The 22,976-nt window shown below is 48.0% G+C and overlaps 2 protein-coding genes across 3 annotated transcripts in view; one reads left to right on the top strand and one right to left on the bottom strand.

The window, feature by feature from the left end:
- Positions 1–17,077, top strand: part of PHYKPL (5-phosphohydroxy-L-lysine phospho-lyase) — a 28,572-nt gene extending 11,495 nt beyond the window's left edge. The window contains exons 9-12 of the mRNA XM_077746328.1: positions 12,954–13,108; positions 13,503–13,592; positions 15,047–15,177; positions 15,991–17,077. Coding sequence (XP_077602454.1) covers positions 12,954–13,108; positions 13,503–13,592; positions 15,047–15,177; positions 15,991–16,178 — 564 coding nt within the window. The 3' untranslated portion in view covers positions 16,179–17,077. The remainder of the gene's footprint in view (positions 1–12,953; positions 13,109–13,502; positions 13,593–15,046; positions 15,178–15,990) is intronic.
- On the bottom strand, positions 16,884–21,831 carry HNRNPAB (heterogeneous nuclear ribonucleoprotein A/B). Of its 2 annotated transcripts, XM_077746365.1 has the most exons (6): positions 21,624–21,831; positions 20,834–20,992; positions 20,508–20,639; positions 18,578–18,689; positions 17,787–17,927; positions 16,884–17,488 (listed from the first exon to the last, which is right to left on the bottom strand). In XM_077746365.1, exons 1-6 carry the CDS (start codon positions 21,786–21,788, stop codon positions 17,418–17,420), a joined length of 780 nt encoding a protein of 259 aa, XP_077602491.1. In that variant the 5' UTR covers positions 21,789–21,831; the 3' UTR covers positions 16,884–17,417. The 2 variants fall into 2 exon arrangements, with proteins under 2 accessions (XP_077602491.1, XP_077602492.1); XM_077746366.1 differs by lacking the exon at positions 17,787–17,927 and having other exon boundaries at positions 21,624–21,830.
- Between the last annotated feature and the right edge of the window lie 1,145 nt (positions 21,832–22,976).

Below are 22,976 nucleotides of genomic sequence, written 5' to 3'. Positions count from 1 at the left end.
CTGTTCTCTCACTTCTGGTAATTTATAGGCAGGCCTTTTTTTCTTTTTTCCTGTAGAAAAAATCATATCCTCTCCAAAAAATGGCAGGTGCTTTATTATACTGGGTGAGACTTCGAATACATAATTGGTGACTAATGGACAGCGGGCATACTTGTCCAGTTTATAGGAATATTTATACTTGTCCATCTGGGATGATACTTGGTATATATTTTTATTTTATCTCTTTTTTAAATTTTTTTTTTAATTTTTGAGAGAGAGAAAGAGAGAAGAGCACAAGCAGGGGAGGGGCAGAGAGAGGGAGACACAGAATCTGAAACAGGCTCTGGACTCCAAGCTGTTAGAACCCAACATGGGGCTTGAACCCACCAACTGTGAGATCATGACCTGAGCCAAAGTCGGACACTTAACCAACTGACTCACTCAGGTGCCCCTGACAAAAATTAATTTAATATTAATTTTCTTAACATTAATCATTCACATTTCCAGGTTTTAATTTCTATCCAGTAAACATTAATAGATATAACTCATATAAACAGAAGCTCTTTGGGTTCCTCAAGAATTTTTGAGAGTATAAAGGGATTCTAAGTTCTACAGTATGAGGACTGAGGTGCCTGGGTGGTTCAGTTGGTTAAGCGTCCGACTTTCGCTTGGGTCATGATCTCGCGGTTCGTGGGTTCGAGCCCCGCGTCGGACTCTGTGCTGGCTGCCAGCTCGGAGCCTGGAGCCTGTTTCAGTCTGTGACTCCCTTTCTCTCTGACCCTCCCCTGCTCATGCTGTCTCTCTCTCTCTCTCCTAGAAATAAATAAAAAAAATTAAAAAAAAAAAACATAAGATCTCTGTATATTTCGTATCCTTCAACTTTACTGAATTCCTTTGACCTAATAGTTCTGCAGTGCAGGGTGTAGTTTCCTGTATTGTAGTAGGTCATCTGTGAATCGTGACAGTTTTACTTCTTCCTTTCCAATTTGGATGTCTTTTATTTCTTTTTCTTGCCTGATTGCTTTGGCTAGGACTTCAAGTACTCTGTTCAATAAAAGTGGCAGGAGTGGGCATCCTTGCCTTCCTAACTTGAGGAAAAGCTTTCAACTTTTCACTGTTGCGTATGATGTTGGCTGGGGGGGTTTTTTTGTTTGTTTGAGGTATGTTCTGTCTGTACCCAACTTTTTTAGTGTTTTTATCATGAATGGATGTTGGATTTTGTCAAATACGTTTTCATCTCTTGAGCTGGTTGGATGATTTTGATCCTTTGTTTTGTTCATGTGGTGTATCTATCACACTGAATGATTTGCAGATATTGAACCATCCTTGCATCCCAGGAATAAGTCCTGGTCATGGTGTATGCTATTTTTAATGTATTTGTTGAATTTGGTTTACTAATATTTTGTTAAGGATTTTTGCATCTATGTTCATCAAGGATATTGACTTGTAATTTTTTATTTTTACAATGTCTTTGGTTTAGGTATCACAGTAATGCTGACTTCATGAGCATAAGTAAGCATTCCTTCCTTTTCAGTTTTTTTGGGATAAACGGAAAAGTTTCAGAAAGATAGGTATTAACTTTTTTTATGTTTGGTAGAATTCACCTGTAAAGCTATCTGGTCCTTGACTTTTGTTCTGGGGGAGGTTTTTTGTTGTTTTGTTATTACTGATTGAATTTCATTACTAGTAATCATCTGTTCAGATTTTCGTTTTATTTCCAATTCAGTCTTGGAGTACTGTATGTTTCTAGTAACTTATTTCTTTCTCCTAGGTTGTCCAATTTATTGGCATAGAATTGTTCATGAAAATTTTTTATGGTCCTTTGTATTTCTGTGGTATTGGCTGCAGCTTCTCTTTCACTTCTAATTTTATTTGGTCCTTTCTCTTCTTTCTTGAGAGGCTGGCTAAAGGTTTTTCATTTTGTTTATTTTTTAAAGATCGAGCTCTTTTTAAAAAAAAAAAACATAATTTATTGTCAAATTGGCTTACATACAACACCCAGTGCCCATCCCAATAAGTGCCCTCCTCAATGCCCATCACCCATTTTCCCTCTCCGCCTCCCCCGTCCACCGTCAGTTTGTTCTCTGTATTTAAGAGTCTCTTATAGTTTGCCTCCCTCCCTCTCTGTTTGTAACTATTTTCTCCTCTTTCCTTCCCCCATGGTCTTTTGTTAAGTTTCTCAAGATCCACATAAGAGTGAAAACATGTGATATCTGTCCTTCTCTGACTGACTTATTTCACTCAGCATAATACCTTCCAGTTCCATCCATGTTGCTGCAAATGGCATGATTTCATTCTTTCTCATTGCCATGTAGTATTCCACTATATAGATAAACCACATCTTCTTTATCCATTCATCAGTTGATGGACATTCACGCTCCCTCCATAATTTGGCTGTTGTTGAAAATGCTGCTATAAACACTGGAGTACATGTGCCCCCTATGCCTCAGCACTCCTGTATCCCTTGGGTAAATTCCTAGCAGTGCTATTGCTGGGTCATAGGGGAGTTCTATTGTGAATTTTTTGAGGAGCCTCCACAGTACTTTCCAGAGGGGCTGCACCAATTTGCATTCCCACCAGCAGTGCAGGAAGGTGTCCATTTCTCCACATCCTCACTAGCATCTGTAGTCTCCTGATTTGTTCATTTTAGCCACTCTGACTGCTGTGAGGTGGTATCTCAGTGTGGCTTTGATTTATATTTCCCTAATGATAGGGACGTTGAGCATCTTTTCACGTGTCTGTCGACCATCTGAATGTCTTCTTTGGAAAAGTGTCTATTCATGTCTTCTGCCCATTTCTTCACTGGATTATTTGTTTTTTGGGTGTTGAGTTTGGTAAATTCTTTAGATTTTGGATACTAACCATTTTTGCAATATGCTATTTGCAAATATGTTTTCCCATTCCATCACTTGCTAAAGAACTAGCTCCTAATTTCACTGATCTTTCCTATTTTTTTTTTTTTGTCTTTTAGTCTCTATTTTATTTACTTCTGCTCTGATCTTTATTTTCTTCCTTCTACTAACTTTGGGCTTTATTCTTTTTTTTTTCTAGCTCCTTTAGGTGTGAGCTAAGATTGTTTAATATTTTTTCCTGTTTCTTAGGGGCACCTAGGTGTCTTAGTCGAGTGTCTGACTTCAGCTCGGGTCATGATCTCACAGTCTTTGAATTCGAGCCTCATATTGGGCTCTGTGTTGATACCTCAGAGCCTGGACCCTGCTTCAGATTCTGCGTGTGTCTCTCTCTCTGCCCCCCCCCCCACTTGCACTCTGTTTCTCTCTCTCAAAAATAAACATTAAAAAATATATATTTAAGATTTTTCATGTTTCTTGATATGGACCTGTGCCACTGTACTGCCTTTTTAAAACTGCTTGTGCTCTTTATAATAGATTTTGGGGCATTGGAGCCAAGGTATTTTCTTATTTCCTCTTTGATTTATTCATTGACCTATTGGTTGTTTAGTAGCATATTATTTAGTCTTCTAAACAATTTTCTTCCATTTGTTTGTATTTCTTGTGTTTGTATTTGTATTTGTGTTTGTATTTCTTCCATTCTTTATACTGTAAGTGATTTCTCTTTTCACACTGTTGTGGTTGGTAAAGATGCTCAGTGTGATTTCATTCATCTTCAATTTATTGGGACTTGTTTTGTGGCCTTGTGGTCTGTACTGGAGAATGTTCCATATGCGCTTAAAAAATGTGTACTCTGGGGCGCCTGGGTGACTCAGTCATCCGAGTTTGGCTCAGGTCATAATCTCATGGCTCATGAGTTCCAGCCCCACGTCGGGCTCTGTGCTGACAGCTCAGAGCCTGGAGCCTGCTTCAGATTCTGTGTCTCCCTCTGTCTCTGCCCCTCCCCCACTCACACTCTGTCTCTCTGTCTCTCTCTCTCCTTCAAAAATAAACAAACATTAAAAAAAAAAAAAAAAGGAAAATGTGTATTCTGAGGCACCTAGCTGGCTCAATAAAGTACAGCATGCAACTCTTGATCTCAAGGTCGTGAGTTCAAGCCCCACATTTGGCATAGAGAGTCCTTACAAAAGAAAAAAACTGTGCATTCTGTTTTTTTTGAAAAATATTCTCAATGTTCTGTTAAGTTCGTCTCATCTAATGTGTCATTCAAGACTAGTGTCTTCTTACTTTCTGTCTGGATGACCTATCCATTGATGTAAGTGTGGTCAAGTCCTCTGCTACCCTATTACTGTCTGTTTCTCCCTTTGCATCTGTTAATATTTGCTGTTTATATTCAGATGCTTCTCTGTTGGATGCATAAATATTTACAAGTGTTCTGTCTTTTTGTTAGATTGATCCCTTTATCAAGGCGCCTGGGTGGCTCAGTCGGTTAAGCCCGTCCGTCCAACTTGGGCTCAGGTCATGATCTTGCAGTTCTTGAGTTCCAGTCCCATGTTGGGTTCTGTGCTGACAGCTCAGAGCCTGGATGGAGCCTGCATCGGATTCTGTGTCTCCCTCTCTCTCTCTGCCCCTGCTCTGCTCACACTCTTTCTCTCAAAAATAAATAAAAATGTTTCTAAAAAATTGTTTTTTAAAGATTGATCCTTTTATCATTCTATAATGCTCTTCTTTATCTCTTATTCCAATCTTTGTTTTAAAGTTGATTTTGTCTGACAGAAGTATTGCTACCCTAGCCTTCTTTTTGCTTGTATTTGCATGGATTATCTTTTTTCCATCTCTTTACTTGCAGTTTGTATGTTAAGTCTGAAGTGAGTCTCTTGTAGGCAGTGTATAGATGGGTACTGGGTTTGTTTATTGTTTTAATCCAGTCAGCCACCCTGTGTCTTTTGACTGGATCATTTAGTCCATTTACATTTACAATGATTATTGATAGGTATGTATTTACTGCCATTTTGTTCATTGCTTTCTGGATGTTTTTGCAGTTCTCTGTTGCTTTTTCTCTTACTGTCTAGTGCTTTGATGACTTTCCATAGTGTTATGTTTAGATTATTTTCTGTTTATTTTTTGTGTACCTATTACAGGGGTTTGGTTTGTGGTTACCATGAGGTGCATATGTGACCACCTGTGTATAGCAGTCTGTTTCAAATTGGTCATTAGTTCAGACTCATTCTAAAAACATTATATTTTGGGGTCACCTGGATAGCTCAGTCCGTTAAGCACCTGACTTTACAGCTCAGGTCATGATCTCATCATCCATGGGTTCAAGCCCCGTGTCGGGCTCTGCGCTGACAGCTCGGAGCCTGGAGCCTGCTTCGTATTCTGTGTCTCCCTCTTTCTCTGCCTCTCCACACACCTTTCTCTCTCAAAAAAAAAAAAAAAAATTAAAAAGAATTACAGTTTTACTCCACTCCCCCCCACACACATTTTATGGTTTTGATGTCACATTTTTACCAGTTTTATAAGTGGTTGATCCCCTACCTTTTCTGTATGTTTGCCTTTACCAGCGAGATTTTTTTTTCATATTTCCTTATTTCTAGTTACTGTCTTTTCTTTTCCACTTGAAAAAGTCCCTTTAATATTTTTTGTGAAGGTAGTATGATGATGAACTCCTAGCTTTCACTGTCCAGGGAAATTCTTTTATCTCTGCATATATCCTGAATGATAACCTTGCAGGTAGAGTATTCTTGATCATAAGGTCCCCCCACCCCCTGCCTTTCAGCACTTCAAATATGTCAGGTCACTGTCTTCTGGCCAACCACGTTTCTTTTGTTTCTTTTTTTAATGTTTTTTTTCTTTAATTTTTAATGTTTTTTATTTCTGAGAGAGAGAGAGAGGCAGCATAGCAGGGTAGGGTCAGAGAGAGAGGGAGACACAGAATCCAAAGGAGGTTCCAGGCTCTGAGCTAGCTGTCAGCACAGTGCCCAATGCGGGGCTCGAACCCACGAAGAGAGATCATGACCTGAGCCGAAGTCAGACACTTAACCAAGTGAGCCATCCAGGCACCACCCCCCTTTTTTTTTATAATGTTTTTTATTTAATTCTGAGAAAATGTTTGTTTATTTTTGAGGGAGAATGTGCCCGCAAGCATGAGCAAGGGAGGGACAGAGAGAGAGGGGAGAACAGAGGTTCCAAAGCAGGCTCCACACTGACAGCAGAGACCCTGATGTAGGGTTCAAACTCACAAGCCATGAGATCATGACCTGAGCTGAAGTCGGATGCTTAACCAACTGAGCCATGCAGGCGCACCGCCCTGCAAAATCTCTCCTTAAAATTAGCTGATAATCTTATCAGGATTCCCTTATACTAACTAGTTGCTTTTTCTTTTTTTTTTTTCTTTCATGTCTTTTTTTTTTTTACTATTTTTTTTAAGTTCACTTATTTTGGGGGCACCTGGGTGACTCAGTCTGTTAAGTGGCCAACTCTTGATTTTTGGCTCACAATTCATGAGTTCGAGCCCCACATTGGGCTCTGCTCACAGTGCGGAACCTGCTTGGGATTCTCTCTCCTCTCTCTGCCACTCCCCTGTGCTCACTTGCTCGCTCTCTCTCCTCTGTCTCTCTCAAAAATAAATTAAAAACATTTCTTTAAGTTTATTTATTTTTGAGAGAGCAGGAGCAGAGTAGAGCCAGAGAGAAAGAGGGGGGCAGAGAGAGTCCCAAGCAGGCTCCACACTGTCAGCATGGAGTGCAACAGAGGGCTCAGACCTACAAACCATGAGAGCATGACCTGAGCCAAAATCAAGAGTTGGAAGCTTACCCAATTGAGCCACCTGGGCCACCCATTTCTTGCTGCTTTTAAGTTTTTCTTTATCTTTAATTTTTTGACATTTTAATGATAACATGTCTTGGTGTGGGTCTCTTTAGGTTCATCTTATTTTGGACTTCCTATGCTTCCTGGACTTGTATCTCTGGTTAGGGAAGTTTTCAGCCATTAGTTCTTCAGATAGGTTTTCTGTCCCTTTCACTCTCTCTTTTCCCTCTGGGACACCAATATGTGAATGTCAGTCAGTACACTTGATGTTGTCCCAGAAGTCCCTTAAAGTATCCTCATTTATTTTTTCAATTCCTTTGCCTTTTTACTGCCCCAGTTAGGTGATTTCCACTCCCCTGTCTTCCAGATCACTGATCCATTCTTCCATATCATCGAATCTATCATTCCCTCTAGCATATGTTTCCTTTTCATTATTGTATTCTTCAGCTCTGATTGGTACTTTTTTTATTTTCTATCACTTTAAGTTCTCACCGTGTTTATCCATTTTTCTCCCCAAGTTTGGTAAGCATCTTTATGACCATTACTTTGAACTCTTCATTGGGTATATTGCTATTTTATTTAGTTCTTTTTCTCAGGTTTTGTCTTGTTCTTTGATTTAGAACATATTCCTCTGTCTCATTTGCGCAACTGTGTTTATTTCTATGTATCAGGTGGTGCAGCTACCTCCCCATCTTGAAGGAGTGGCCTCAAGTCGATGTCCTATGGGGCCCAGAAGTACAATCCCTCTTGGCCACCAGAGCCAGATGCTCCTGGGGTGTCCCCTGTGTGGGTTACATGCACCCTTGTGTTGTGGCAGGCCTGTACCTGTGGGCACGCTGTCCGGTGGAGTTGACCCCCTGCCTGGCTAGTATTGTTGTAAGCATGCTAGTGTGAGGCCCCCAGGTGCCCTGGTTCTAGGCTGTTCTTTGTGGGAACTTGTTATTATTAATTTTTTTCTTTTTACTTGCATATGTCTTTTCTTTTTTGAGAGAGGGGGGGAAGGGAGGGAGGACACGGTAGCAGGGGAGGGACAGAGGGAGAGAAAGAGAATCTAAAGCAAGCTCCATGCTCAGCCCAGAGCCTGACACAGGGCTCAATCTCACAACCATGAGATCATGACCTGAGCCAAAATCAAGAGTCAGACATGTAGCCGACTGAGCCACCCAGGTGCCCATACTTGCTTGCTATATATGTCTTTTATTTTGTTTCTTTTTTAGTCAATGTCAGTAGTTTTTATCTTTTAGGAATTTGTGCATTTCATCTCAGTTATCTAGCTTGTTGACATTTTTTTCTTATTACTCCCTTATAATCCTTTTTGCTTCTTTAAGATTGGTAGTAATGAGTCCTCTTTCATTCCTGATTTGACATTTGAGTATTTATCTTTGGCAGTCTAGTGGGAGTTGGTCAATTTTATTTATCTTCTCAACCAACTTTTGATTTTTTTTTCTATTGTTTTTCTTTATTTCTATGTATTTCCACTCCAATCTTTAGGATTCCCTTCCTTCTTGCTTTTGGTTTTGATTGCTCTTTTTTTGTAGTTTCTTAAGGTGGAAAGTTAGATTACTTAAGATCTTTCTTTTCTAACATATGTATTTACATAAACTTTCATGTAATTACTACTTTCACTGCATCCCGTAAGTTTTGGTATGTTGTGTTTTCATTATCATTAATCTGTATTTTTATTTCTTATATTTGTAATGTTTTATTTACTTATTTTGAGGGGGGAGGGGCAGAGAGAGAGGGAGATAGATAATCCCAAATAGACTCTGATACAGGGCTCAATCGCCCAAACCATGGCATTCATATGTATTTTTAAATGTCCTCATGGGGCACATGCATGGCTCAGTGGTTGAACTTCCAACTTCGGCTCAGGTCATGATCTCGCAATCCATTAGTTCCAGCCCCACGTCAGGCTCTGTGCTGACAGCTCTGAGTCTGGAGCCTGCTTAGGATTGTGTCTCCTTCCCTTTCTCCACTGCCCCCCTCGCACTTTTGTCTCTCTCACTCGCTCTCACGCTCTTTCAAAAATAAATATTTTTTAAAAATGTAAATGTATTTGTGACTTTGACCCATTGGAGTGCTTGAGAAGACATTATTCTGCTCTGTATGTGTCTGTTAGGTCTGTAGTGTTGTTCACATCAACTCATGTTCAAATACAACACATGTATTTCCATTTTGATCTTCTGTATAGTTCTATCAATTACCAAAAATGAGAGGTTGAACACTCCAGGTGTCAATGAATTGCAGATTTTCCCTTTCAGTTAGGTCAGTTTTTACTTTGTGTATCTTGGGGCTCTGTTTTCAAGTAGAACTGTGTTTGTAATGGTCATGTCCTTTCGATAGATGGACTCTTGTGGCGTTAGAAACTATTTCTCGCTGGGGCGCCTGGGTGGCTTAGTCGGTTAAGCATCTGACTTTTGCTTAGGTCATGATCTCACGGTTCGTGGGTTCGAGCCCCGCGTTGGGCTCTGTGCTGACTGCCAGCTCAGAGCCTGGAGCCTATTTCAGAGTCTGTGTCTCCCTCTCTCTCTGACCCTCCCCTGCTCACGCTGTCTCTCTCTCTCTCCTAGAAATAAATAAAAATAAAAATAAATAAAAATAAATTTAAAAAAAAGAAACTATTTCTCGCTATTGCTAAGAACAATTTTAATCTGCAAGTCTTTTATGTCCGATAGCAGTACAGCTACTCAAGCTCCTAGTGCGCTGCCTCCACGTGTGTGCTTTCAGCCCACTCATGTCTCTCCCAGTGCTCTTCTTCATGTGAATTTGAGTCCCCGTCTGCTCACTTTTCATCTCAGCCTGAAGAAACACCACTAGTATTTTTTGTAAAGTAGATCTGCTTTTTTTAGTGTTTATTTATTGGGATTGTCTTAGTTTCCCTTCATTTTTATTTACTTCTTTATTTTTTAAACATGGAGTTTCTAACACTAAAACTGAAAGTTTTTTAGTTTTTTTAATTTCCTTTAATGTTTGTATATGTATTTTGAGACAGAGAGAGAGCATGAGCACATGAGCAGGGGAGGGGCAGAAAAGGAGAGAGAGAATCCCAAGCAGCCTCCACACTGTGAGCAGAGAGCCAGATGTGGGCTCGATCTCACAGTGAGATCATAACGTGAGCTGAAATCAAGAGTCAGATGCTTACCCAATGGGGCGCCCTAATCTTTTTCTTTCATCAGACCAGTGCCCCCGGCCTTTGGAGTTTCTGATGAGGAATCAGCTGTTAATCTTGTTGAGGATCTAATACATGTGATGAGTCCTTCTCTCTTGCTAATTTCAGTAGTCTTGTCTTTTTTTTTAATTGAGCTCTAATTGGCATACAGTATTATATTAGATTATACAACACAATTCAATTATTCCTCTACATTCCAAAATGATCACAAGTCCAGTTAGCATCCGTCACCAGTTACATTTTTTCCCATATTAATAACTTTTAAGATCTACTCTCTTAGCAGCTTTCAAATATTAATACAGTATCATTAACTCTAGCTCAGAGCCTGGAACCTGCTTGGGATCCTGTGTCTCCCTCTCTCTGCCCCTCCCCCACTCTGTCTCTCTAACAAAAGTAAACATTAAAATTTAATACAATAAAAATTAAAATTATATGTTTATCTCCTAAGGCCACCATCTTGGCTTCCCCAGGGACCGATGGCTCCTCGCCCCCCCATGTAGGAGTCATGCTTTCTTTGCTTATAGGATTCATCATTTTCTTTTGAAAACTGGACAGTAATCTGCCAACTTTGGAAATCACTCTCCCTCCTTCTAAATTGGTGTTCTTTATTATTGGTGGTGCTGTGCCTTTTCCGAACTGAGTCTGTGAGGACTGTGTTCCACGTCATGCGTGACCTCTGTAGTCTTTGGTTGGCTTAGTGATCATCTAATGATTGCACAGATCTCTTAAATGTCTCTCAGCCTTTGCCAGCTGGTTCTGTGCATGTTAGGGCATGACTTCCACACTCAGCCACGCAGCCTGCAACTGTATCAGTCTTTACTTCCTCCTTGCGCAGAGCCTCAAGGTAGCCAGTGGTGAGAGCTTAGAGCTTTTTAGGTCTTTCCTGAAAATGCACGTGGCACAGGGCATGGGCTTATCCCAATGCATATGAATGACCTTCTACATTCCCCAGGACTGTGTCAGAATTTGTTCATTTTTGGTTTTGTTTTTTTTAATGTGTATTTTGAGAGAGCATGTGCATGTGTGTGTGCATGTACGGTATGGACAGAGACAGAATCCCAAGCAGGCTCTGCGTCGTCACCACAGAGCCTGACACGGGGCTCGATCTCACAAACCATGGGATGGTGACCTGAGCCAAAGCCAGTCAGAGACTTAACCACCCAGGTGTCCCTTGCTCATCTTCTGTTGCTCTTCTGGGGTGATCCTGGGGCAACAACCTATTGTGCTAGTTCAGCATCTTGCCCAGGTCGTGATTCTAAACAAAAGATGCTATGAATATATACACTCCACCTTTTAACAAGTTCACAGTTAATAATACTGTACAATAAGTAGCCTCAGTCCATCCCATGTCCATTCCACACATAACTTATCTTGGACAGATCAGAAATCCGCCTCGTGACAGAATCCCCTAGAAAGCTTCTTAGGCACTCGTGCATGGGGTACACACACAGATTTTGAAGTTGATGTAACAGGACACCAATACTCACCCATAAGAAAAAATTCCAAGTCTTTTTGAGGATGGGAGCGCCTGGAATTTTGCAGACAAATGATGGGAATGTAATATGACACGACTACTTCGGAAGTCTTACGGTTTTTAATAAGGCTCAATACACATTTATCGTACAACCCAGCAGCTCCACTCCTAAGTATTTACCCAAGAGAAATGAGAATGTATGTTTGCACAGAGACTCACTAGAAATGTTCTGAGCACTTTTATCCATAATAGCCAAAAAATTCAAAAAATAACGCAGGGGACCATTAACGGGAGAGTGGATACACAGATGGCATGTCCGCATCATGGAACACTAGCACCAGTAAAATGGACAAGCTACTGATCCACACAAGACAGGAAATTTCCAAAACCCTGTTGAGCAGAAGCGCCCAGGCACAGAAAGGAACGTCCTCTGTGATTTCATTCCTACAGAATGCTGGAAAAGGCAAAACTCTAGTGACAGAAAGCAGGTCAGTGGCTGCCTGGGCCAGTAGCAGAGGGGAACAAGGAACTTGCGGGAGGTGATGGAAACGTTTGATACCTGCGTTGTGGTGGAGGCTCCACAGGTCTATATACTCATCTAATTGCACAAAGCTATATACACTGGAAATGTATGCAGCCTATTGTATGTAAACTAGAGCTCAATAGAATTTTCTTCTTAGTTTTGGGTTTTTATGGTTTTGTTTTTTAAAAAGGTCGTCTGCAAGAGACAACCTTGCTCCTCTAACACAGGTCCCCACTCAGACACGTGCAGAGCCAGGTGGAGGAAGGGAGGCCAAGCAGTCAGGGTGCCCGAAGGGGACAGCCAGCCGGTGCCTGTGTAGACAGGCCAGGTTTATTTTAAATTAAGAGTACATATTTACCGGGGCGCCTGGGTGGCTTAGTTGGTTAAGCGTCCGACTTTCGCTTAGGTCATGATCTCGTGGTTCGCGGGTTCGAGCCCCACGTTGGGCTCTGTGCAGACTGCCAGCTCGGAGCCTGGAGCCTATTTCAGAGTCTGTGTCTCCCTCTCTCTCTGACCCTCCCCTGCTCATGCTGTCTCTCTCTCCCCTAGAAATAAATAAAAATATATTTAAAAAAAAAAAGTACATATTTACCGTTAGCGCCTAATTCAAAGCTTTTGATAATGCCATGCGAGCCACACAAAATGAATCCTCAGGCCACATGTGCCCTACAGGCCACAAGCTTATGGTCTGCACCCTAAAACCTGCCCTGAGTTCAGACAACGGAGCCTCGAGCCAAATGACAGGGTAGCTTCTCCCGGATGTGGCTCCAGCATGGTGCTGCAGACCTTCTCTGAAGGTGATGGGAAGGGTCCGATGCTCTGGGTCTGGCTCTGACGTGGGAGATGCAGCCCTAAAGCCTCTTGACAAAAACCAGCTGTGGGAATGACCATTCCTCTCCTGATTCTGCCTCTGGGAGCTCCTCCTGTGCCCCTGGGGGTGCCTTACCTGAGTCAGTCACATCAGCATCTGAAAAGGCAGGACAGCCCACGGGGGCTTTGGGAGAACCCGGTTTGCCCACAGTGCCCTGAATTTTGAGGGGTTCAGGCCTGTGTCACTACCCTTGAATGTGTGGCAGTTCTGCCCTCAAGCTGCCTGGGGCACGGCCCACTTCCCCGGGCATCTGACATGCCCCTTGTCCCCTGGCTCAGTTTGGGGGCAGCCCGGTGTCCTGCGCCGTGGGTCTGGCCGTCCTGACTGTCCTGGAGAAGGAGCAGCTGCAGGCCCACGCCGCCTCCGTGGGCAGCTTCCTGATGGAGCTCCTCCGGCAGCAGAAAGCCAAACACCCCATCATTGGGGACGTCAGGTGAGGCTCGGGGCAGCTGCCAGGGGCCAAGGCGGGGTTCCTGTGTCCCCTCCTAACCACCTGGGGGGGGGGTGGATTTTATGTCATCTCCACAGAGCCCTAAAGCCCGGAGAGGTGCTCTTGCCCAAGGCGGCATTCCTAGGGAAGGGAAAACCAGGATCAAACTGGGCTCGGACCCCCAACCTTTCCTGTCACCCCTGGGGCCCTTCCCCTCAGTGACTTCCTAGATCTGGGCCCCCACCTTCTGAGGGTCCCTACAGCACTCAGCCTCCCCAGGAGGCCGAGGAACAAGCCCCAGAGGTCTGCGATGGGCTCAGCTGTGGTCCAGGCACGGGGTGAGGACCAAGACAGCGGCCCCTCGGCCCAGCCTGCTGACATTGCCTTTCTGCTCCAGGGGCATAGGGCTCTTCATCGGTGTGGACCTGATCAAAGACGAGGCAACCAGGACGCCAGCAACCGAAGAGGCAAACTACGTGGTGTCCAGGTCTTTTTTTCTCGAGACAAGATACTTTTGCAGCGTCTAGGGCTGTGACTGGGAAGGAGCCTCCCACTCACTTCTGTCACTGCCCCCAGGTCACATAGGGTTGACTGGAACAGGCATCTGGGCGCCCCCTGGCCTTACAGTCACGGAGAGCAGCTGCATCCTCTCCATGCCCCACGCCTGGCTGCAAAAGCTTCAGGTGGGCACAGGCCACTCCCAACCTAGAATGCCAAAGCCACGGGGCGCTCGGACCTGAAAGCCACATTTTGCAGACCCGGCCTGCCCCAGGGAAGCAGTTTCTCCAGAGCCACATCGGGGACTGGGGCAGAAGCAGACTTGGGTCTCCTGTCCCCAGAGCAGTGGGTTTTTGGGATGGACAAGGGGAAGGCCTCCGGGTGAGCGAGCCATCTATCCCCCACCCCAACCTGGATGCAGGTTCCTGCACTTGTTTCCACCCAGAACCTGAGCCTCAGGGCCCTTCCCCACCTTGGGAAACCCTTCTGGTGTTTGAGGTGTCCTTCTTCAGTGTGAAATGGGCACCGTTCAGTTGTGATCCTGTGAGCAGTAGTAATGATGTAAAACTGTTTTTCCTCCTGATTTTGAGACTCCCACCCACCCCTCCCTTCCCCCCTTCCCCCAGGGAGCCTCAGGACCCAGAAGCTGTGGGAGGGAGCCAGACCTGACTTCTTCCACTTCACCACCACCCCCACCCCACCCCGTTCTCCAGTTCAGGGAGGAAACTGGAACCTGGGGCATGTCATACCCAAAGGTGGCCTGCTTTAGGTGGTATGGCCAGATTTGGGTGTGGACCTGGTTCTTTCTAGTACAACCACAGTCCATGCCAGAAAGAATGTATGGAAGGAAGGAGCCAGAAGGCAGACTGAGGACACTCCATCTGTTCCTGGCAAGACTTAAAATAACAAAAGGAGTAAATGAAAAAGAATGGAAGTGGGGGTCAGAGAGAACATGAATACCAGCACATCAGGCTTCTTTCTGGCCAAATTACCTTCCTTGTTTAAGTGTGCGTGTGGGATACAAGTACTGGTAATATTAAGGGTGAAGTCATCTCCCTAAAAAGAACTGGAAATTAAAACTGGGTAGTCCTCTGGGATTTTAAAGTTCCCTCGGGGCAGGAAGCAGAATGAGGGTTGGCAGGGAAGTTATGAAGCCAGGTAAGGGGCTGTGTGGGGCTCACTGTACCAGTCTGTGATGCTAGGAAGTGCTAGGATCCTTGCTCTCCCCATAGAGCTATGGTAGGTAGTGTTGGCTTAGGAGCTCTGGGGGTGGATGAGGGGAGGCACCGGGCTCAGGAGCAGGTGCAGGGCACTAGGCAGGAGTCATCAACACTGGCCTACAGAGGCCGGCCGGCCAGTCCTGTGTCCCGGCGGGAGCCGCACCCCAAGCACACTGTGGCTGGAGCCGGGGCCGGATGGCCCTGCCGTGTCCTGTCCTCACAGGATGAAGGAGAACTACATCTTGCTGAGCACTGACGGCCCTGGGAGGAACGTCCTTAAGTTCAAGCCCCCAATGTGCTTCAGTGTGGACGATGCCCGACACGTGGTGGGCAGGATGGATGCCGTCCTGACGGGTAAGCTGGGAGCCCGCGAGGCTGTCTAGAGCCCCATGTGCAGCCAACAGCTCAGACCTTCCAGGCTGCCCAGGAAGGGGGCTCACAGCGAGCCAGGAGCCTTTAGCAGGCCCAGGGAACAGGGGCTAAGGTGTGGAGGGGTACCTGGGCCCAGCCACTCCTTTCCCTGGCTGTACCTCCAAGCACCGAGGAGGCACTCGCCATCCTGCTTGGGCACCACTGGCACAGACACAGGGTGAGGGAAGCAGGCCTGCAAGGGCAGAGCCCGCGCACATCCATGCAATCACTGCAAGGCTGACGGCAGGGGCTTGGCCTTACCTCAAGGCTGGCGTGCCCACGGCTGTGGAGCCGCCTGAATGAGATTTGCACACAGGATTGGTTAAATGCAATGTGGAGTCTCCTCCACATTCCCAATCCCATAGGAAAGTCAGGGTCAGTCCCGGGTCTCCCCTAAATGCACTTAAAAGGCAACCGGGAACGCACTGAGGCAGCGTGCAGAGCCGGGAGCACGGGTGGGCAAGTGGGCAAGGGACCACTCCTGGCAGAATTGAAAGCAGCCCAGCCGGTGGCCCGTTCCCCACCAGACACAACTGGAGGTGGTGTGGGACCTGCTGGAGGGAGGGAGGGAGTGTATCTGTGGGGAGCCGGGGGCAGAGGCTGACTAGCTTAGCCCTCATGCGCACAGAGGGCTGTAGTTGAGCCAGAAAGTCTCAGGAAACATGGCCTGGTGGCCCAGTCTCCAAATTGTCATCCAAGAAGCTTGGACACTACAGAAAGGTTAACTTGTTTGGGTGGCTTTGCGTTGTTTTTCAGACATGGAAAAAAAGGTGAGAAGTTGCAAGACACTGAGGCTCCAGGCCCGAGACGGCCCTGTGGAACTATGTCCTTCTCTGGGTGAGTGGGCCTGGCTTCTCCACACCCACAGCTGGCTTCCCTGCCTTCAGCGGTGGCTCCTTCACTCAGAAAGCCAAACCTTTCTCTTAAGGTTTTGTTCCAAGTGATGTTCCCTTCCCCCCAATAGGTTTCCAACAATGGGCCCTTCCCCAGCCACCCTGCAAGAAAAATCTCCAATAGTTGCAGTTGAGAGTAGACATGAGCAGGCAAGAGTAGCACTTTCCTTGCAGAAGTAGCCAGTCCCTTCTGGAAGTAATGGGAAACAAAATCCTATTTACCAGGCTTCCTCCAGCTAGAGCCCAGCCCACTGCCACCTGTTGCAGCCAGTGAGGCCTCAACAGCCAGCCAGGGGGCACCCCAATCCAGGCAGCAAAAAGGCCCTGCCTGCCCAGGGTGGGGAACAGGCTGTTCACCACCCAGGAGGGGGTGCCTGGTGTCCAAATTGAGCCGCCTCCTCGGACACTACCTTGGTCTGTAGGCCCATACTGTTCTCGCTGGGAGACGGAATCCCATTTCCATCAGGAGGCTAAGGACAGATGTCTGAAGGTGCCCTGTACTCCTGCCACCCTGGGGGCAGCATCCTTCACTGTACCACCTTCACCCCCTGAACAGCTGCCTCCACTCTCTGAATCGCTGAACTTTTTCTAGAAGGACAGGGCCAGGTCCTTACCTAAAAGCAATGGTGCCTGTGGCCGTGCCAGAGAGGACTGCTGTTAGGTCAGGGAGGGTAGGTAGCAGAGCTTCAAAGGCTCAGGGGCACCTGGCCCTTCCCCGCTCTCCACGGCTTACCCCACACTCACCCAGGCTTTGGGGGTTTTTAAATTTTTATTTCAAAAGCTTGGATAGCTTCAATATCCAGGTCGTGGCAAAATCAGGACACGTGTAAAATACCTTACAATACATTAGATTCCCAAAAGGTACCAAAAAGTACAGTAAAATTAACACTTCCATTAACAGGAAATGTATGACACAAATAATATAAAATTAAAAGGTGAAAAAAAGGTGACACTGGTTTCCTAAGATACAGTTTACTCTTTACAAGCAGGGTCCACAGGTCCAGGCTACAGAGCGGCGGCAAGTGGCAGACCCTCCCCTCTGGCTCTGGGTAAGCCGGAAATAGAATCCGCCCGTAATGCCGCTCTGGCCTCAGAGACCCCACACGCTGCCTACAACAACTAGAGCTCTGGAAGTAGTCAACAGGAGAGTGATTTCCAGGGGGGAAATTTTAAATAAGATGCACATGGGACAGGCCATAGAAAGTATGCCAAGTTAAATTTGGTACATAATTGTGTTCACTCGGTATCCAAACAAAGCGTGTGCGCTCGGTCGGGCATCCTGCCGAAGCCTCAGTATGGCTTGTAGTTATTCTGATGGCCACCGCGTCGCTGGCTCTTCCCGTAATTTGTACTACCCTGACCTGAGGACAAGAACAACAACGATAGCAGCCACGACTTCCTGAGCCTTCACCCCTGTGCCAGGCGCTTGACATGCATCCTCACCGGAGCCTACGACCCCGTCCGTGGGGGTCGGTCCGTGCCCGCCTTCCTGAGGCCCAGAAGCTCAAGAGCTCAAAACCGGGGAGCTCCGGTGGCCGAGCCAGGCCACACAGCCCCAGCCTGTCCGACTCCAAAGCCCCTGCTGCCGGTGGCCCCTGAGCTGTCTGTCCTGCCTCCCGGGGTGGGTGAGCGGACGGGGGCTCCCTCTCTCCTACTTACTGTAGTCGTAGCCGGGGCCGTAGCCGTAATAGCCATAGGGCGAGTAGTCGTAGCCGCCATAGCCGGGCCCGTAGCCCTGCTGGTAGCCGTAGCCCTGGTTCCAGTAGTTGCCGTAGCCCTGATTCCAACTCTGACTCTGACCTGTGGGGGGAGCGGGCACGGGGGCCCGTGGACCATTTAGCACACGCAGGAGCGAGGATGGAGGAAATCCTGCCCTTTGGGTGGCGGGGCTGCTAATGGCAACTCGGGAGATAGGAAGCGAGGGACCGCCGTCCCGCTGTGGAGGGCCCCAGGCCCGGCCCTGCATCTGGGACCCAAGCCTGCAAGCTGCAGGCTGGGAGAGGACTGAACGCTGACTTCACTCGGGGCAAAAGAGACAGGAGCTCGCTCACTCTCGCTCGATCTCCCTCTCCTCACCCCCACCCTCCCCGGCAGCTCGGCCTTAAAAAGGATGAAGTTCAGGCTTTGGAGTCAGAGGGGCCTGGACAGGAGGTAAAGCGCCTGGCACAGCCCTGCCCTACCTTCGGCCCGCCCGCCCACAGGTGTACCAAGACTCGGGACAGCCGTGGAGCCAAGCGCACCCATGCCCCCCACCCCTCCAAATGCAACGCAATCGCCCCTCTGCCCTGGGACCCCAGGCCGCAAGAAAGCCAGGCTCTTCCATTCCCAGCAGCAGCAGGGCCGATGTGACTCGGCCCGGCACACCACGCCCCGGAGGCCACAGTGAGCCCTGAGACAGGCACGGAAGCTCCAGGCAGGCAGGGACCCTTCTACGTCCAGGTTCCACTCACCTCCGCCACCGCCGCCACTGCCTCGGTTCCCTCGGTTGCGGTTCCCGCGGCCCCCAGAGCCATACTGCTGCTGCTGATACACCTCTTTGGGCTGGGCCACCTTGATTTCACACTGAAAGCAGAGAGGACAATGGGTCAGGCCACCGGGACAAACTCCAGGCCGGGACTGTGGTCAAAGACCTTTGCTGACAAACATTCAGATGGCCAACTGGGACCACCTGCTCAAACACAAAATCTGCTCCAGTGGGAAGGCACGTCTGGCCTAGCAGCTCTCCGGACCACAACTAAAACCTAGATAGACCAGAACTCACCAGGGTCTTTCCGGCTGAAACGTTTCCCCAGAGAACTTACTAGCAATGACAGATACAACCCCAGGTCTGCTGGTGCCCCCTGGGGCAGCTCCGCATCTAACTGGGGAGATGGATAGCGAGGCCAATGCCAACCCTGTGTAGCAAGATCCTACATCAAGGGGCAAGTCGGACGCCAGCCTGGTCCTATTGGGCAAGGGGGAAGAGAGGTGGCTTCCCCTATAAAGAGGCCTTATGGGGAGGGGACCACCTTTCTCACTTTTATTTGGTTTTTTCTCTTTCAGAAGAAATGAAACCTCCCTCTCAAATACATTGAGGTGGTGACCTACAACTTTGAGGAAGAAAACCACTGAGACTCAGGACAAGGCTTCCCTGAGACCCTATCGATACCCGGGCGGGCCCCGTCCCCCACTGGCCTGTTGTCAGGAAGGGCCAGGGATCTGTGTCCCCTTAGGGCCCAAAGAACCAAATTTTTTGCTCAAAAATCTGCCCGCTGTATGTGGTATGAGAGTCCGGGACCTCCCAGTGCTCCTAATTAAATCAGGAGTTTACTTTTTTAAGAGATACCTGGGCACGTATACCTCCCTAATTAGGACTACTGAAAAAAACTATTTTATACAATGTCGTCACTCTACAGGAATACTTTTTCTCAAACGATGCCATCTGATGTCTTCTGTTGAATTAAAAATGCCAAATACATTTATTTCAAAACCCAGTAACAACTGACTACCTTACAGATACTTCCTATCCAGTTCCCAGTAAGACACAGAAAAAAAGACCTCTGTGTCATCCATTGTCCACCGGGGGGGAACAATGAATGCATGAGCTCGTACCAAATTGCTCCTAGGACTCAATGTCATTTAAGGGCCCAATCCTGAATCCAGTCTGACTTCCTGGCCAGGATTAAGACTTTTAGGAGCCCCTCCCAACCCATCCCACCTTATCTGGCTGCTGCTCGGGCTCTGAGCCCGCCACACCCAGCCACAGCAGGCCACACCCTCAACTGCCTCCTAAGCCACCTGGAGGCTACCAGAGACAGACTGCCCTCCTTCCCGACCAGAGTTCAGAGGAAAGGGCCACAGCTCCTGCGCAGCACTGTGCTCACTCCAGGCAGAACTGGCTGTGGACACCTCAGCTCGCTGAGGCCCTGGGAGTTGAGAAAGAATCTTCACCTGGGATGGGAGGTCACCAAACCAGCAGGGAACAAGGATTTGTGGCAAGACCAGAGATAAGCTCCATAACAGGCAAAGACTTCACCACAGGGAACTGCTAAACAGAAGTTCTAGAATCTTCTGAGACCTTAACTACAGGACTTATTCACCTCAGACTCTAGATTCAGAACACCTCACCCTCTAGCTTTCAATCAGAAATCAAAGGGGCTACTCACCACCCTCGACCCCCTAGAAACCACCCTTTCTCCTTCCTCCCACACATCCCGACTTTCTGCCAATTCTACCGGCCTAGGAACTCCCTGAAGGGCAGGACCATTTGCCCCAATGAGGAAAGCAACTGCTACAGGAAACAGGAGGGTCAGAAGACCCTGGAGAGTTTACCTCCTAACCCCCACCTGTAAGAGCCAATCCTCCAGCAGGAGGCCAGATACAGAGCTCAAGACACCTTACCTTACTTCCACTGATGGTGTGGAACTTTTTCTCCAGAACCTTCTTCACAGGTTCCTCTTCTTTGAAGGTGATGAAAACAAACCCTCTTCTTTTGTTTGTTTTTGGATCCATTGGAAGCTCAATGGCCTCGATCTGTAAAAATACACAAAGCTCAGAACCAATGCCTCTTCCCTCCCTAGGGCCCACAGGAAACTCCCAGGAGCAAAGACCCATGAAGGGAAGAATGAACGAGAAGCCTTGCTGAGAGGAGAGCTAGAAACAGTCAAGGCTGACAAGGACCAAGAAGAGAGGGCACCGGCAGGCCACTCCCAGAGTGACACACTCACCTCCCCAAACTCGCGAAAGTATTCTCTGATCTTCTCCTCAGTTGCTTCAGGATTCAGACCCCCCACAAAAATCTTCTTTACCGGGTCCTTCTTCATGGCCATTGCCTTTTTGGGGTCAATGACACGGCCATCCAGCCTGTGCTCCTTCTGGTCTAGGACCTGTCCCAACAGAAGGAAATTAGGCTCTAACTCAGCAGCATGACCCTGAACAAGGCCCTTCTCGTTGAGCCCCAAAGACCCCCAACACTGGTACCAAAATGTGTACACCCCCTCCAAACTCTACCCACAACCTGACTTACCAGCTCACCAAACTTCACGTAAAGCTACTCCCCCCATCACTTTCCCTGTCCAGTCTCCGCGTAAAGCCTCTTTCAGAAGTAAAGCAGCAGTGACTAAGAACACAAGTTGGAATCCACCCCTTTCTCGCCTCTGTGAGCTCGTCTACTTAAACTTCGGAGTCTGTTTTCCGCAAACTGGGGCTAAAATAATGCCGTATTTCATAGCAACCCGGTACTGTTTTCTGGCCCCCACATTAAGCATTTGCTTCAGCAGTGCCCAGAGCAGACATATATACAACATACAAAACACCAACTATAATCTTCCTGGACCACTCCTTCCATACCCATCCCTCTACCTAACCCTCATGTTTAATTCCTTCATCAACAAAGTTCGTCACCTCTGCCGTTCCCAAAGCCCTCAACCGCTTACAGGACACACAAACTAATCACTCTCTAAGATCAGTATCCTCTTAGATACACCTAAGACCGCTGACATCAAATACCCAGCTTACCTTCTCCACACTGGTGGCATCTTTGAAGAGAATAAACCCAAACCCTCTTGACCGGCCAGTGTTGGGATCCATTTTTATTGTACAGTCAACGACCTCTCCAAATTTGGTAAAATAATCCTTTAGGTCCTTTTTGCTGGTATCCCAGCTCAGGCCACCAACGAACATTTTTCTGAAATGGTAGAGACACGTGCCAACGAGTCTTTAGGCAGGCTTGTGATTTTAGAAGGGCTGACCCTGGCAGAACCTTCACTGTAAGGGATATAAACAAGGTGGCCATCCGGCCAAATGTCCCCAAGGGAGGGTGCTACCCTCGGAAGGTACTAACAAACCCTCACTACCCTCCCAAACCACCTTGATCCTAACGAAAAAGCTTCAGACACGAAAGCCCCAGGCTGGGCAAGGGAGGGAAGGAAGGACACTCTTGGCCTGGGCTAGACGCCCCCGGAACACACGCAACTGGAAGTCATGTCACTACGGAGAGAGCACCGAAAGGCTGCCGTCCCTGCCCGTCCTCCCCACCCTCGAGAACTCGCCCTCAAGGAACTCGAGGCTTCCGGGGGCCGGAGACCGCGTTCAGACCGTGACTCCGCCCTCCGCGGGGTGGGGGAGGGAGGCCGCCGCCGGGGCGCGCGCCAACTCCGCCCACGCAGCCCCGCGGTGCCCGAGGCCGCCTCGGCCCCGGGTCCGAGCGCACTAACTCCCCACCCCACCNCCGTCACTCAACCCCGCGCCGGCGTCCCATTGGCCTCAGCGGCGCGCGCACGCTAAATCCAGGCGGGCTTTTGTCCTCATTTCGGAACCCGCGCGAGCTAGGGCCCTGCGGAGGGTTGTCGCGGTCAAGTGGTACCACAGTCCTGTCCCGAGCGGCCGGCAGCCCGAGCCCAGCTGCAGAGGGACCAGAGACGGTCTCCTCCGCTCTGTGAGGCTGCAGTCTCTCGCCCCGATGCGCCCCATCCCAGCACTGGTAGCTTCGGCCACTCTGATTTTCCCAAAAGAGGAAACTGGACTCTAGGAAATCTCGCCAACCAAGGTCGCTTGGCTGGAAGGCGCAGAACTCGGACTGCCGAGAAGCGACGCCCGGGGTTCCCCAAAGGCCTTCGACAAGGACTCGAAGGGATTGGGAGGCAACTCGCCCTCCCCCTTGACCTTGGTGCACTGACAGCCCCGTGCTCCCGCCCTTTCTGCCGCTTCCCCCGGTGGCGAGAAGCGGACAGGGGGTGGAGCCCGCCGGGCGTCTGGTGCCAGTGGTGCTCGCGCAGGATGTGGCGGGAGAATCATGGGGACCATGGTCTTCCCCAGTCTTAGGTCGTCCGGCAGCACTTAGACGATTAGCGTTGTTTTTTATACTTTGAG

The sequence above is a fragment of the Crocuta crocuta genome, unplaced genomic scaffold (assembly GCF_008692635.1).
Source record: "Crocuta crocuta isolate KB4526 unplaced genomic scaffold, BGI_CrCroc_1.0 scaffold218, whole genome shotgun sequence".
NCBI lineage: Eukaryota > Metazoa > Chordata > Mammalia > Carnivora > Hyaenidae > Crocuta > Crocuta crocuta.
This window is presented reverse-complemented; position numbering and strand designations above follow the sequence as displayed.

What these genes read in the sequence shown, in the direction of transcription:
- HNRNPAB (XM_077746365.1), bottom strand. Translation starts at nt 21,788, where the DNA reads ATGTTCGTTGGTGGCCTGAGCTGGGATACCAGCAAAAAGGACCTAAAG. An exon ending in ATGCCACCAGTGTGGAGAAG is followed by an intron (nt 20,993 to 21,623) that starts GTAAGCTGGGTA and finishes CTGTTGGGACAG; the next exon opens with GTCCTAGACCAGAAGGAGCA. An exon ending in ACACCATCAGTGGAAGTAAG is followed by an intron (nt 18,690 to 20,507) that starts GTAAGGTGTCTT and finishes CTCTGCTTTCAG; the next exon opens with TGTGAAATCAAGGTGGCCCA.